Source organism: Loxodonta africana, chromosome 8 (assembly GCF_030014295.1).
Source record: "Loxodonta africana isolate mLoxAfr1 chromosome 8, mLoxAfr1.hap2, whole genome shotgun sequence".
NCBI lineage: Eukaryota > Metazoa > Chordata > Mammalia > Proboscidea > Elephantidae > Loxodonta > Loxodonta africana.
In genome coordinates, this window is record NC_087349.1 from 7,110,678 (window position 1) to 7,125,898 (window position 15,221).

The 15,221-nt window shown below is 45.6% G+C and overlaps 1 gene segment (V, D, J or C); it reads right to left on the reverse strand.

The window, feature by feature from the left end:
* Positions 1-1,695: 1,695 nt before the first annotated feature.
* LOC135232212 (T cell receptor beta variable 20-1-like) lies at positions 1,696-14,984 on the reverse strand. The segment is given in 4 exon segments: positions 1,696-3,013; positions 3,531-5,077; positions 5,198-6,841; positions 14,636-14,984. Coding segments are annotated over 2 exon segments (441 nt in total).
* Positions 14,985-15,221: the final 237 nt, after the last annotated feature.

Consider the following 15,221-nt stretch of genomic DNA (forward strand, 5'->3'; position numbering starts at 1 on the left):
CTTTCCAGGTGAAGATCTGGGCCTGCTCTTTAGGCTGTAGGCGTATTTTACAGAAAGATCCACATTGTTCCGTGGTGGTGAAAGGGATGTATTCACCAGACGTCTGTGGACATTTCCTATAGTCCTTCCCCTCCCCTGAGGTCAGTGGGGAGTGGACGGCTCCAGCGGGTGAGGAACAGCCAGTACGTAGTGGAGTTGGGAAGAAGGTGTATCTGGTGTGGTGACCTGCCAGCATCCTCCGCTGAATTTTGTTATAGCTACACCATTATCCGGCCATTAATATGAACTGACAGTTGCCTCATTAACCTCTCTAGCTGCACTCAAGGGGAGTGTGCTCCTGAGTCTCTTATTCTAAGCTCTTTGCCTTTCTCCCTGTACATTTGCTCATCGAGGGATCGCATGCAATTTCATTCTCCAGATGTGGTAAATGTGCCGAGTCTCTCCCTCCATCCGGTTCCCTTCTTGAGCATCCAGCTGATTCCTGCGTACTTCCTGTGGGATTTCTGCCCCAACAGCACCTGGTCTGAAAGTAAATCGTGGTCTTCCCCAACCTGGCTCTCCCAAGCCACCCAGCTCTAGTAGTCATCTCCACTGCCTCCCTGTCTAGTGACTCCCGTGTCTAACCAGTTACCCATCCTTTTGTTTGACTACCGAAACATATTTTAAATCCCTCACTTCCCTGTATTTCTACCCACACCATCATCGTCCTAGACCATCTTAAGAGTACAAGATCCCTGTGTCAGTTGGCATGAACTGGGGCTGTGTCCAGACTTGCCTTTCTCAACCCTGCTGACTGTAAGAGACTCGGCTCACATCCATTCCCTTGGGCAAATATGGCCACAGTATTGACTGCAATTCCATCCAAATTTGTCCTTCTTGGACCAGGACCATCAAAGTAAAATCCTAGAGCATTTTGATGATCTAAATGTGTAGTTCTTTTTTAGATGTAGCACTTTCTTTCTGTATTTATTCACTCCTGTCAAGGCCTATGCGGTGTGGTTTCATGGTTTGCTATTGTGAACAGAGCTACCTAAGAGCACCGTGACATCTGTGTCCTTCCGTGTGTGTATGTGAGAGTCTCCCTGGGTGTAAACCTGTAGACTGAGTCCTCCCTCATTAACATAACAGCCTCTAATCCTGCTTCATTAACATCATAGATGGAGGATTTACAACACATAGCAAATCACATCAGATGTCAAAATGTTGGACGATCACACAATATTTAGAATCATGGCCTAAGCAAGTGGAACACGATTCAATCCATAACAATTATGAAAGTATGAAAAGACAATACCGAATGTTGGCAAAGGTGAGGATAGACAGGATGAATTGCTCATCACTGGTGGGAGCATAATGACAGAAACAATCTGGAGGCAGTTAGGCATTATCTCATATAGTTGAACATTCCTAAACCCCTTGATTCACCAGGGACACCTCATAACACCAAGAAAGTAGTGCCAGGAGCAGAGCTTGTCCTTTGGACCTGGGGTGACTGTGCTGAGGAGCTTATCAATCAAGGGAAGATTGATGACAAGGACCTGCCCCCAGGGCCGACAGAGAGAGAAAGCCTTCCCCCAGAGCTGCACCCTCAATTTGGACTTGTAGTCTACCAGACCGTGAGAGAATAAACTTCTGTTTGTTGAAACCATCCTCTTGTGGTCTTTCTGTTATAGTAAAAAAAACAACAACTAGATAACTAAGACAATAATCGTATGCATCTAAGCTTCCATATCATTATGTCTTGCTTCAAATTTTCCTGATCTCCAATAAAATTAAATATCTCTTCCTCTGTTTATTGGTCAAATATGTTTCTTCTTTTATTAAACGCATGTGCATGTTTGTTTGTTTTTTCACCTTCCTTCTGGGTCATACAAGATCAGTGGTCATTGTAATATTTGGTTTTCCCTAGGGAAAGGTTTCTGTGCAAGGGATTACACTCACTGCTTCACTTCTCTGCATCTGGCTTCTGACAGAGCTCTCTATGTCCTTAGACAAGCCATGTTGTTGGAAGTCTCCCTTATATGCTCCTCTGCCTTCTCTCTCCTTAGTCACCTCTCTCAAGAGTTAGCTCAGCCAACACCTTCCCTGTACCTCTTCTTACCTGTTCATTCATCAAGCAAAGCACTATGTAGTTCATCATGGACATGTTCTCATGAGTGAAGCTCTTGTTTGGCTGACTTATCCCTCTTTATCTTGAGGGCCCAACATGGTGAGAAGATGGTGTTGAATAGTCCAGGAAAGCTGAAGTCCACGTTTACCACAAAAATCTCAGGAATTTTATTATTACATTTTTTTTTTCTACCTATAGTGAATTTTTCCAATCATGTTTTCCATGATTAACATGTGGCAGAGTCAGGACAACCATCCAGGTTTTATAACTTTCAGTCCAGGGATGTCTCCATGTCGGTGGTCACTTATAGACCCAGCGCCATGTCCATTTTCTGGGTTTCACACAAGGTGCCCCCATACTTCACACTCAGACACTCTATATATACATACGAACATACACATTCCCTCTCTACACATACGCACACACACACTCTCAATCTCTGTCTACACACACACACACTCACAGGTGTCTCAGTTCAAGGAGCTGTGGTTTCCTACCCTGCACACCCCTCCCACAGGGCCCACGGACCCCTGGGGAACAGAAGGGGGCGTCCAGGCAGAGGTTCTTGCTCAGGTCCCTGATCTCTGCCTGGCACTGTGTTACTGGCACCACAGAAGTAGAGGCTGCTGTCCTGAGCCTGTGCATTGGTCACCGTCAGATTTGAAAACGTGCGGTTTGGGTGGCTGATGGGGAACTTGGCCTCAGTGAAGCCTTGCTCGTGGGTGACACCGGAGCCCTGGACAGAAGTTGCTATCAGGGTGAAGCCCTGCTCTGGAAGCTGGAGATACCAGAGCATCGTTGTTGCCTGGATGCCCGTGACGCGGCACTTGATCTCCACTGAGGTCCCATTCTTGCAGATGGCCCAGCTCGGGTGTTGAGAGACAAGGGCACCCAGCATGGAGCCTGGAGACACAGACGCCAAGGGTGAGGGGCTCTAGGCCAGGAGCCCTAACTGACCCAAGAAGATACCTCAGTCTCACTCCCCACTCTTCCCCCAGCTCCAGAGAGCCCTATTTGTTCTGTGAAATCTCCCTGTCCTGCTCTCAGGATCACAACCCCAGCCCCCTGACTGGGCATCTCTCACCTTGCCCTTTAGCAGTTGGAGGGCACGGCCGCAACTTCTCACAGTCACACGCACACACACAGACAGACACAGTCATATACACACACTTACACGCTCACACACATATACACATACACACACATTCATATACACACAGGTACACATGTTCATGCAGGCACTCACATATACACTCATACACACATACTTGTACACACCTCATACACACACTCACATACACTCTCACACATGCACACACATACACACACTCACTCTCACGCTCATACACACACTCCTTCACACACATACACACACTCAAACACACCCACACAAACACACCCACCCACATGAGGCACATACCGGGCCCCAGGAGCAGAAGCAGCACCAGCATCCTCCAGGGCTGGCCTCTCACCACACTTTCTCTCAAGAGACTGGGTCCTGCTCTGCGTTCTTCTCTGCACCCCTAGGGGGCTCTCCTGAGGAACGCTCTGATCTGCCCCCTTGGGATGAGCTCACCAATGGTGCAACCTGCATCCGTTTCTCAAAGGTCAGAGAACCAGGCATTCCCAAAAGGGGGCTCAGGCTTTCTAACCCAGCCTCTAATTTTATAAGAGATAAGCTGAGACTTGGAGCTTTGAAATGCCTTATGCACCTTCACACGGGGTTGTAATGAGTCGGAATCGGCTGGATGGCAGCTCACAACAACAACTACGCAACTTTCTTAGCCGTATAAAAGGAAAGGGGGTATCTGTGTAGTGGATGGTGTTATTGTCAGTTTTTTTCTTCTGTGCAATGTTTTCAGTTATCAGACTAAGACAAATCATGGTTAATCATGACAGCTACTGGTGAGCGTAAGAAATCCTAGGCTGTAGGTGCAGTGTTTCTTCATGACTGTGAAGAGGACAAAGGAGCCTGGTTTCTCAGTGGTTAAGCACTCGACTGCTAACTGAAAGGCAGTTTGAACCCACCAGCCGCTCCACAGGAGAAAGATGTGGCAGTCTGTTTCCATCAAGATTACAGCCTAGAAAACCCTATGAGGCTGTTCTCCTCTGTCCTATAGAGTAGCTATGAGTCAGAATTGACTCCACAGTAGTGGGTTTGGTATTTTGGGTGATGAGGACACCCCTTTGTTCACTCCATGTGGCATTTACTTCAGGACTATGGCATGACATTTCACCTCATAGAATGATGGGCCTGATCCTGGAAGTGTTTATTGATCATTGCTCGCAGGTCTCTGTGTAAAGCAACGTGGAGACTGGAGGATAGTTAATTCGAGTTACTTTACTGTAGTGGACGTCATAGTTGAGTATTGGCCTGTGGAAATGGGTCCTAGGAAATTTAGGGAATTTCTCTCTGCTTTGCGTGTGCTGGACTACTTGACCTGCAGGATTACTCCTGGAAATGAAGAGCAATTGCAAAGAGACTGAGGGTTTTCTCCAAAGCATTTTGCTTTCATTTTTATATGCCCTCCTTTTAGTTCATTTTTATATAGCTGCAGCAGCTTCGTGTGCCTGGCTGGGCTGTAGGAGGAGGGCAGGGTGTGGAAACAGAATGCCCAGGCCTGTGGTTGGGACACGTTTATGCACGGGGAGGGGGTGGCCGTGCTTCTGTGTGGCTTGCTGCTGGCACAGAGGTACAGAGCTGTGTGGGTCATTTGGGCCCGTGTCACCGCCAGAGGGAAGGGCTCCTTCTTCTGCCGAGAGGCACTGTGGACTGCAGCTGCACCTCCTTCCTGGATGTCATTTATCACAGGTGAGTAGTAGACCAGCTTCCACCCCTGCCCTGGGTCCTGCTGGTACCAGTCCATGGAGTAGTCATCGAAACTCTGTTCACAGCTCAGGGACATGTTCTGCCCTTTCTCTCAGACCAGGTATTTTGGGTCTGAGAGATTCCAGAATCTGCGATGCCTGTGAGGGAAGAGAAAGAAGCTGCAGCCCAGAGAGGAGGTGCTGATGCTGCTGTCCCTGGGGGGCTGAGAGCAGATCATGGCAGGTAGGGCAGGAATCCCTCCCTGAGCCCACACTCACCTGCTCCCAGGAGACAAAGGGCCACGAAGCAGAGGACCTGGCTGGCCATTGCGGGGAGGGGTCTCCTTGTGTGCCCAGCACTTGAGGAGAGAGGGGAAGGGGAACACTCTGGGGGCTCCCAAGGTGAATATACGAAATCCTTAGAAGGCTAGATGAACAGCGGCAGGGATCCTGAGGCCACTCAATGCAGGCTCCCTAATTCTGCAGATGAGGAGCCTGAGGCCAGGAGACAGGAGTCAGTGCACCTCCTCATGGGTCTCAGGGCCTCTGCATTTTCCTCTGCCCTGGGGGCGGTGCCTCCGCACTTCCCAAGAAGCTTCCTCAGACTGGCAGGTCTGTTTTACCTTCTGCTTAAGGTAAAAAAAAAAAAAAAATTTTTTTTTTTTTTATGGTGATGCTTTGCCCATAGGAGCTCGCAGACACCCTGGTCCTGCAGGGTGCCTCTAGATCCCGTCATCTTTTTCAGGGTAAGAGGGACCCCTGGATTCGGTCCCAGGTACCCGCAGCAGCTGTGGAAATCAACGCACCACTCATGTCTGCTGCTGAGCAGAGCATGGTGGCTGCACTTGGGTCCATGAGGGCCCTCACACCAGGGTCTTACGTCCAATTGGCCACTTCCTCTCTGGCCAGTTTTAGGTGTTTATTTATGTCAATTTCATCCTCTTGGTTGTTTCCTGGCCTTTCTTCAATGTCCTTTGGTAATATCTATATACATATAGGTGTATGCATACACACGTACACATGTATAAATATATGTATAAAACATGTCCAAACAGATATATGTATATGCACACATATGTACATATATATTGTAGCCCTAGTGGTGCAGTGCTTAAGACCTCAGCAGCTAACCAAAAGATCCACAGTCGAATCCACCAGCCACTCCTTGGAAACCCTATGGGGCAGTTCTACTCCATCCTACAGGGTTGCTATGAGTCAGAATTGACTTGACGGCAAAAGGTTTCTTATGCATATATAATATATAAATACATATATGTGTACACTATATATATATGGATGTGTGTGTGTGTATATATATATATATGTATATAAAGATTTATCTTGGAGCCTCTACTTCTAAGCTTGTCTTCTTCAGACTGCCCGATGCTGTGTGGTTTTTTAGGTGTTTCAGAAGCCAGTGCCCCAAAGCACACCCATGGTGATGATTGAAGACATCGTTCATGGTCTTTCTCTCCACTGGGAGCAGCTGGAACCACAACAGTCAACCTTCGTATTGCTTCTATGGCGGGAAGACCAAGCTGGAAGGTGTTCTTAAAGTCAGGAGTGGGAGAAAGCCAAGGGTTTGTGCATGGGCTGAGGGATTGGCCACACTGTGTGGTGCCCCCACAGCCTCTGGCATGCAGGCATACTGCTGAGTCCCCATGCTCCTCAGGCTGTATGCTCAGTGTGGAGAAGGGCCTTTTGGGCCTCTTGGCCAAGATCCACTCCCTGGGCATCCCTGACACCACCTTGGCTTTTTGATATTGAAAGGAAATCAGAAACTTCATGGCCTGTCCCTGACTCTACTGGTACCAGTACACAAATATGTGACCAGGAGGGGGAAGTCACACTTCAGAGTCACCTTCTGGCCCACCTCTGTGAGCCTGTGATGGAGGGTCTAGAGGACTCCAGGTTCTGTGTGGCCTGCAGGAGAAGAGGACCGAGGTCAGGGAGCATGCAGGGCAAACTGGAGAAGCATCCTTTCTTCAAACACTCCCACGTCCCTAAGCTAATCTGCCCCCAGGAAGCACAGGGCCATCCAGCTGAGGAGCCTGGTGTCCACGTGGATGAGCAGGATGGGGTCTCCCAGCACTGGTTCCCAATGCTCAAGGCAGAGAGGAAGGGAGATGCTGTGACCCTGGCCTGCAAAGTGCATTCTACAGTTACCTCCCTGCCCTGGACACACCCCAGCCTCAGGGCTCCCTCCACAGAGGAGGGACCTCTGTCCAAATTCTTGACCTTATCTTTGTTTTCTTACATGGTTAATGCAAACAAACCTCCAGCCCCATTTCAGGGGCCTCTGGAAAGTGGAAGTTTAGAGAAAACCTAAGAGCAAGTGGAAAAAAGAAAGAAGAGAGAGAAGAAAAAGAGCAAGGACAAAATGGTAGAAGCTTAGGTGGAGCTGCTGTTTTATTAGTCCCTTAGGTCTGGCTATGAGCCCTGGTGGTGCGGTGGTTAAGTGCTCGGCTGCTAGCTGAAAGGTGGGCAGTTCTAACCCACCAGCCGCTGTGTGGGAGAAAGATGTGGCAGTCTGCTTCCGTAAAGTTTATAGCCTTGGAAACCCTATGGGACAGTTCTATCCTGTCCTATAGGGTCGCTGAGTCTGAATGGACTCAATGGCAATGGGTTTTAAAGTCCCTGTGATCGTAGTCCTCAAATTTACCACTAACAAGAAATCATTAGGGGCTTAGTAAAATTTATACGTATTCCCATAGCCTACCTCCAGATATTCTGACTCTCAACTTCTGACCACACCCTGGAAAGGCCTTATACCTGTACCTCAGGTGACCCTGGGCAAGTTGTCTGCACATGACATTTTAATAGGTTTTGAGGAGAGATTTTTAAAAGTTTAAACTGACAACAGTAAGAAGAAAAATGAACAGCTAAGTCATTAAACTAAAAGGTTAAAATATAAAGAGAACAAGAGGAATTTTCCTGGGAAAGTGAAGATTCAATGGAAAAATTTAGGTTCTGAATACCGCATTAAAAAAAACAAAAGAAAATAAAAAAGTTAATTGGAAAGCCTATGAATGACACAGCTGAGAGACATCTGCAGACTTATTGTATGGTCAGTATTGCCACATTCTTCAAAGAGATCAAGCAGGCAAAGAAGTAAACATGTTTTTTGGTCTGGTCATAGGCAGTTTGGACTGGTAGGACAGCAGCTTCATCAGAGTGGAAGTGGGTCCAAGAGAAGGCTGATGACAGCATGACTCCCCTGTGACAAGAGCAAAGGTGTTGGGCACCAGGAGTAACAGTGGATTTGGAGGGGACCAAGAATGGGGCACTAAGGAACACTCCTTATAGAGAGCTGGAAAAGTAATCTGAAATATTGTTAGTTGTTGTCGAGTTGGCTCTGGATCATGGCAACCTTAGATATAACAGAATGAAACATTGCCCAGTCCTGTGCCATCTTCACAATCTTTGTTATGTTTGAGTCCATCGTTTCGGCAGTTTTGCCAGCCCATCTCATTAAGGGTCGCCACCTTTTTTGTTGACGCTCTACTTTGCTGTCTTTTTCTATTGATTGCTCTTTCCTGATGATAGGTCCACAGTGTGAGAGTAGAAGACTCTCCATCCTCACTTCTAAGGAACATTCTTGCTGTGTTTCTTCTGAGACTGATTTGTTCCCGCTTAAACAAAAATAAGAGGCCATAAAATTATAGCAGCAAAGTGAGAGTTACTGTTTCAAGGGGTCAGAATGAAATTTTGTCTGAAAAAAGAAGTAGGTTTGGACTTCTGAGGGTAAGACAAATTAGTTCAGCTTATAGTGAAAAAAGGAAGATGTGTCTAGACAGAACCTATAACTTTTCCAAGGCTGAGTAGCTGAGTGGTGGGGTGGTTAGAAATGGCCAGTTTTGTGGCCAGAATGGATTACATAATTTTAACAGAGATATGTTGAATTCTTGGTCTGCTCTATGTAAATGTAATGACCCAGCTAGGTGAGTTAATAACCCAGCGGCTCGCTACACCTGTATTGATGTTGAGTGTGTTGTCCCTACTACATTTCAATCACACACCTGAGAACTGTTTACTTGTCTGCACCTCAGGTACATTCCCACTGATAACACACTAGTCTGCTCTTCTCCCTCAGCTTTCTAGAAACCAATAAGTGACTTCACAGATTCTGATGTTGTCACACTTAAAATTAGCGTGCTATTTGTGCTGTCCAGGCTTAACCCCTTAAAAAGAGATTAACTGGAGTCTTCACTGGCTTGGACATGCTTCTGAAAACTCAGGTTTGATATCCTCGCCATTTCTTTCTCTTCTCCCAGGGTCTCTCTATCCAGCAAATACATTAACGATTCCCCTGCTCACTTGTAATGGACACCTCTTGGGTGTCCGGACACCTCTTGGGTGCCCGGGCCCCTAACTTGGAAATTCGACTCCCTGAAATCCTCCCTTATTGCTTCGTCAAGTAAAAGCGGCAGGCCCCAGGTGTGCTGTTCAAAACGACACAACCCCTGTAACTAGAGTTGGGTTTTCCAAGAGCACTTTCTTGAGAAAAGCAGAGCCAATCTGTCCTGTCTTCTGGATTTTATAATGTAGGTTGAGAGAAAGTCAAATTGGCCATTCTCAATGTAGTTGGAAGACTACAATCAGAATCTATAATCTACATACTATGAGATCTAAGAAATGGAGAAGACAATTTATGAAAAGGAAGAATCATGACACAAACAAGGTGGAAAGAGAAATCAGTTGTAAAGTCGGCCATGTCATAGTTGTAAGACTTCATTCCAGATTGTTTCTGAGCAATTTCTGTGTCTTGTTTTGATGTTTTATGGAGTCCCTGGGTGATACAAATGGTTACGCTCATGACTACTAACCAAAAGATTGGTGATAGGAACCCACCCACATGTGCCTTGAAAGAAAGGCCTGGAAATCGGCTTTTGAAAGACCATAGCCTTGAAAGCCCTATGGAGCACAGTTCTACTCTGCACACATGGGGTCTCTATGAGACAAGAGTACTTCACAGAACACGGGAGGGAGCTTTACCCTCGCTTAAAGGGGAGACCATGTGACATTGTTAATTTCTAGGTAAATCATGCTTAACATGCCTTTCTGTGCTTCTCCGTCTCTGCTTTTCTTCCATTAAAAAAAAAAAAAGTCTCAGACAATAATGCTTTTCTTGTCTCCCATCTCCTACACTTTCTACTTTTTCAGAAATTCCCACCCACTCCAGGTAACCAACCAATAGTGTTATGTGGATTTTTCATGGCCTTTACATGCTCATATATTCATGTTTCACTTTTGAAAAAAATGTTTTATATTGAACATGTAAAAATATTTTAACTATAAATAATGTAGAAAGGATTTTAATAAAATTAATACCCATGTACTCAAAAGCAGATGAATAGGTACAATTCGTGCAGTATCCTGTAGTCAGTTCTCTTCCCTAAACCATCCTCCTCTCTCCCTCCCCGATAGAGGCGACCATTATTTTAAACACTTCTACTAATCCCTTGAATTTCTTTCTGGTTTTTGCACATTTGTAAACATATCTAAAATTTGTATCATTTTGTTTTGTTTTATAATTGGAATCACACTGTATTTTTCTACAATATACATGGTTTAACTTCAAAATTATGCTTGTGATTCATGATTTATATATATATTGTTTATTCTTTTTCGTGCTCATTTCATTTCAAACATTCTGTCTTGTGACCCTGCTATGTCTTTTAAAGAAGCTGAGAGAGGAAAGGAGAGCTAGTTTATATTTATAGTTTGTCATATTAACCTTCTTATTTACATTTCTGGTTCTCTTCATTTCTTCCTGTGGATTTGATGTACAAATGGCTTGTGCCCTACTGCTAACCAAAAGTTTGGCAATTTTAAACCACCCAGAGGTGCCTTGAAAGAAAGCCCTGATAATCTACTTGGAAAAAATCAGCCATTGGAAAACCTATGGAGCAAAGTTCTACTTTGACGTGCACGGGGTCACCATGAGTCGAAATCAACTCCACAGCAATTGACAGCAGCAAACATCATTTTCTTCTCCAACAGAACTTTGCTCCCACTCACCTCCTAGGTGCTTTTATTATAAAATATATTACATTTCTGTAGTCACAGGCCCAATGATACAATTATATACATATTGTTGTACATGCAATTGCTTTTGAAATGGGTTAAGATAAGAACAAAGAAGAAACAGGCAATTACACTCTCTACTATAACTCCCTACATCATCATCTTTCCTGGTGCTCTTTGTTTCATTAGGTGGGCTAGAATCACAGGGCAAGTGTCACTGATATCACTTGCTTTCAGCTTGAAAAATTCTCTTTAGTATTTCTTATAAGGTTGTGTGGTAGCAACAAATTCTCTCAGCTTGTGTTTATTGAAAATGCCTTTATTTCACCTTCATTTTTTTGAGTGATAGTTTTGCTGGGTATAAGATTCTTGGTTCACAAGTTTGTTTTTTCTTTTCTTTCAGTACTTTGAATGGATCTAAACGTTTTATGTCATGTATTGTAGCAGCTCTGGATACTGAGTTCTCTGCTCCATCCGGCTCCTGGTTTATTTGTTTACTTGTTTGTTTAGTGGCTTGGCTGGAACAGACAACTTCCTCTGCTGTGTGCAGTCTCCAACGCTGTCACTCCTCAGAGGGCATGGCCTTGGCATGGTGAAGTCTCCCTGACTCCCATCCTTACAGGGGTGACAAAGATTTCAGCTGGGCTCTCTTTGAATCTCCTAGAAGAATACCCCTGCTCCATGAGTGGGGTACCCTGGGGGAGGTGTGGCAGTCAGCATTTTTTTTGGTCTGTCTCTCCCTGTGTGGAATATCCTCCGGATGAACAAGCCGGGTGAGGAAGACTGGTCCCAGTATTCTTGGCCTGTTGAGCCTGGGGCAGAACTTCCAACCTACAAGTGGGTGCTGGTTGAAAGTGGGGAGTACAGGGCTCTTGGCTGCGCTTGCCCGGGATAGAGTTTCTGTGACACAGAACTGGAGGTGGGAGGAGGGAGAAAAAGAATGCTCATGGTCTCCCCCTGCAGGGAGAAACTGTAGCCCTAGATGGGGTGGGGGTCGGGGGGTGCTTGGAAGAGGGAGCTCCATGTTTTCCACTAACAGAAAGTAGAAGTTCTGTCACACTTAGCTGGGGAGAAGGGGGTTGTCAAGGCTCAAATGCCACAGACTCTCACTGTTCTTACCAAGATTTAGTAGATTTTCTTGAATAAATGTTTCCCTATATGCTGTATGCCCTTGGAAATATTTCCAGAGACATTAAAAGATTTTGTTTGTTTGTTTTTTACCGGAAATTGTCAATACACTGGGGGAAAGTCTGTGGAGTTCCTCATGCTGCCGTTTTGGAAGTGCTTCTGTCTCAGTAAAACTTTCTTTACAGAAACAGGTGACCAGTCTGTGGGCTGTATTTGCCAACTCCTGCTCTAGGCTACTTTTGCCCCTCTACAAAGCATGGCCCTTCTGGGGGTGCTGGTGAGTGCTCTCTGGGTTCCTCTCAAATACCTTTTATATTTTCCCAACACAGTCCCTATGCAGACAGCCCTGTGCTGTGTTTGGAGTTCTTTCTTTGTGTAGCTTCTTCTTCCTTCTCTCTGGTAGTCTTCCTCACAAATTCTACCTGTCTTGGCCTCTTCCAACTTTATCCTCTGTCTTCCCCCACTTCCTCCGCCCCCCTTCTTTCTTCCCTTCCTTCCTTCCTTTTTTCCTGCCTTCCTGTCTGCCTTCCTTCCTTCTTTAGTTCCTCACACAAGCTAATATATGTTAAAAAAAGAAACAAGCTTAGTGCCTAGTTGTACTAATTGCTTATCGAACAACAGCTATTATTACTGTCGTTACCATCATTAAACACATCATGAATATGTAAATATCTCTTTTTACTACCTCTGAAATATTTTTCTAGATTATCGTACTTTTTTAATGTAGAGGATTTTACATTTTTAGGTGGACAACCTTATCAGTCTTTATGGTTTTTGCCTGAATTCAGAACACCATTCTTACCCAGGGATGAATTATAAGACATCACACTCCCGTGTGACCAGGCACAAGGAGTTCCATTTAGCTAGACATGGGAAGCCCATCTCCCTCACTCCTGGAACCTTCCTTTTTGACTTTGCCTGGAGCTCTCTTATGACTCAGTGGATTTATTGTCCTCTTCCACACAAATGACTCCATTCTATAGATTTCCAAACAAACTCTCTTGCAGTCTGATTTAACTATTTTGGGCTTTCATTTGACCATTCCAACATCACCTCCAACTCCAGATATGAGCAGTCTAGAGTAGTGCCTTTTTTTCTAAGATGGTTTCTCCCCTGGGGTATTTTTATTTAGGGGGTATTTCTGCTTTCATTCTCCTATTAGTGTGCAAGTTGCCCCAGGTCTGTGCTGAAAGCACATGGATCCTTCTGGCATACTGAAGACTGTCAGAGTTGATCAACTGCCAGAGAATCAAGTTCATGTGCATTGGGATTCCCCAATCCTTCACATGACGCCTCTTGTATTTCTAAGCCTCTAATTTAGATTTAGGGGTCCTGGTGATGCATTCGTTCAGAGCTTGGCTGCTAACCAAAAAGGTCTGCAGTTCTAATCCACCAGGTACTTCTTGGAAACCCTATGAGGCGCTCTACCCTGTCTTGTAGGTTTGCTATGGGTTGGAATCCACTTCACAGCAACAGGTTTGGTTCCTGGTTTTAATTTACATTAAAACAAACAAATAAAAAAAAAGGAAAGGAGTTCTTATTTTTCTGCTGAAGAAGACAGAACGCATTTAACTTTAAATCAATGGTGCAAGGAAGAGTGTGTAATAAAGTTCATCCTGGAAACATACCACAAACTGAGTATTGAGGAAAATATCACAAACTGAATACGGAGGAAAATACCACAAACTGAATGTTGGGGAAAATACTGCAAACTGAACATCAGGTGAGTGTAGCCACTTCTCCACTCTCTGCATACCTGACAATGGTTTTTGCAGGTTTATGCCTATCTCCTGCCTACAGATGAGATCATAGCAGCCATAAACCCACTTCCTGTTGTTGCCGTAAGAAGGAGGGTGGGCCCTAGAGAAGGCCCTTTTATCTGGGGTACAGGAGGTTTATGAGCAGAGGGGAGACAAGGGCTCATCTCTGTGTCTCTACTGCTGGCACACAGGTACACGGCTGAGTCCCCCACACCTGGTGAGCGGATGCCAAGCCCACAGAAGGAACTGTTGGGCCGACTGGGTTGGAAGTTATCAGAGGTGTCTGTTTCATTGTTAAGTTCTGTATCGAAGTAGTAGAACAGCAGCTTTGGAGCTTGGCTATGCTTCTGCTGGTACCAGTACATGGCATCACGATTCAGATTCTGAGAACAACTCAGGCTTACTGATTTTCCCACCCTGGTGAAGTGGTATTTTGGACTTTGAATAACCATAGCACCCATGGGACCTGCAGAGAGACAAGGGAAACTCAGGGTCAGAAAGAGGCTGATGTTTTGCCACAAAAGAAAGTCACAGAACGGAGGAACAGCCCTGTTGTCTCAAGTCGGCTCCGACTCATCATGACCCATGTGTATCAGAGTAGAACTGGGTGCTATAGGGTTTACAGTGACTGATTGTTCAGAAGCGGATGTCCAGGCCTTTCTTACAAGGCCCCTCTGGGTGGACTTACGCTTCTGACCTTTCAGTTAACAGCTAAGTGTGTTACCTATTTGCACCACCCAGGGACTTTAGAACTGAGCACAAGAGAGCCTTAGTCAAAGACATCCTTTCTCACAGGACTCACCTGGTTTCAGAAGACAAAGGACCATACGGGGAGAAACCTGGGGCCCATGGCAGGTCCAGAGCGGGAGTGGGGTGTCTGTCTGTTCCAGGCTCTGATCTCTGGGTCGGGAGAGAGAGTTCAGAGTCCCTGGTCCCTGGTAGATAGATTTGCCTGTGGTGACAGAGCTGCTGTTGACGTCACAGGGTGAAGCTCACCTGTCTCTGTGATATTATAGCCAGCTTCTTTTTTGGCAGGAAGTCTGGGCGTGGCTGGTCAGGCACAGAGCAATAGTTCGTCCCCTACACCATTTACTGCTTCTTTAACACAGGGTTTCCCTTATTTGTCCCTGCACCATGTCCTTCCAGACCTCTCCACCCAACCCTTGTTTTCTCACATCCTATAGGTTGGCTCATGGCTTAAGGATTCCTAGTGGTGCAGTGTTTAAGCATTCGGCTGCCAAAAAAAAAAGGTCAGTGGTGTGAACCCACCATCCATCCTGTAGGAAAAAGATGTGGTAGTTTGCTTCCATAAAGATTTACAACATAGGAAACCCTATGGGACAGTTTTACCCCGTTAAATGAGGTCAGTATGAGTTGGAGTCAACTCG